The 1,202-nt window shown below is 36.5% G+C and overlaps 1 protein-coding gene across 1 annotated transcript; it reads right to left on the reverse strand.

Moving 5' to 3' along the window:
- Positions 1-424: 424 nt before the first annotated feature.
- LOC127118055 (abscisic acid and environmental stress-inducible protein) lies at positions 425-1,202 on the reverse strand. The gene is made up of 2 exons (XM_051048191.1): positions 1,030-1,202; positions 425-943 (listed from the first exon to the last, which is right to left on the reverse strand). Exons 1-2 carry the CDS (start codon positions 1,139-1,141, stop codon positions 585-587), a joined length of 471 nt encoding a protein of 156 aa, XP_050904148.1. The 5' UTR covers positions 1,142-1,202; the 3' UTR covers positions 425-584.

Genomic DNA, 1,202 nt, shown 5'->3' on the forward strand with positions numbered 1-1,202 from the left:
ATGCCATTATAACCTATTCCAGCAATTATTTAATTAAACTTTGAAGTAAGACATAAATTGAACTAATAAGCTCTAAGTATATTACAAATTTAATAATACATATGATAATTTTGAGATATCTTTTGGTTGAGTTGTGATGATGGAAATTATTGCTTCATTGCAGGGGAACAAACACCAACATTGTTCTGTATACGATGTTTACGTTATGTTGCTGTTATTTTGTTATCATATCTAATGGTCATAATTTTACCGATGAACATTGAACATTGATTTATACAACGCTTTTCATTACTAAGATTTTAAATGCATGAAGCAATTTCTTAGTCTCACTTTATGTTAAATTTGCTTGTTCCGTCAATTCATGGACGAATTTTCTTACACAAATCAGCGGAATGGATTATATAAAAGGAGGCAAAGTACTAACAACAACGATGATATTTGATATATTACACATGATAACACATTCACCACTTTTACTCGAAATCAAACTCATCTTCACATATACATAGTGATTTATCTTTACTCTTTTGTTGAAAACCCAACATTATTTATTACACTTAACACATGCATGCATGATGATATAATCAGTTACCATTGTTGAAACTACCACCATGTCCACCTCCACCACGATAACCACCACCTCCATGGTTGTAGCCTCCTCCACCACCATTGTAACCACCGCCTCCATGGTTGTATCCTCCTCCGCCACCATGGTTGTATCCTCCACCGCCACCGTTGTAACCACCGCCTCCATGGTTGTATCCTCCTCCGCCACCATTGTAACCACCACCTCCATGGTTGTATCCTCCTCCACCACCATTGTAGCCACCACCACCATGGTTGTAGCCTCCTCCACCACCGTTGTAACCTCCGCCGCCACCATGGTTGTAACCTCCACCGTAATATTTGGCATCATTTAATTCATCTGACTTTTCAACAACGTCTGCAAATATAAATAATATGTGAATTTAATTCTTAAACAGCACATGTACTCATATTTTGGAGAATAAAATAAAAAACATAATTTACCATCTTTGGTATTAGTTGAAGTCTCGGTTAAGTCCCTAGCTGACACCTCTGAGGAAATTAGAAGAACAATGGCCATTAGGCCAAGGATGAGAATTGCTATTTTGGAATCCATTGTACTCAACTCAAGCTCAATTGAAATGTGATATTTAGTAGTGAAGGATGAAAATAATAGT

The sequence above is a fragment of the Lathyrus oleraceus genome, chromosome 2, assembly GCF_024323335.1.
Source record: "Lathyrus oleraceus cultivar Zhongwan6 chromosome 2, CAAS_Psat_ZW6_1.0, whole genome shotgun sequence".
In the NCBI taxonomy this organism is placed as follows: Eukaryota; Viridiplantae; Streptophyta; class Magnoliopsida; order Fabales; family Fabaceae; genus Lathyrus; species Lathyrus oleraceus.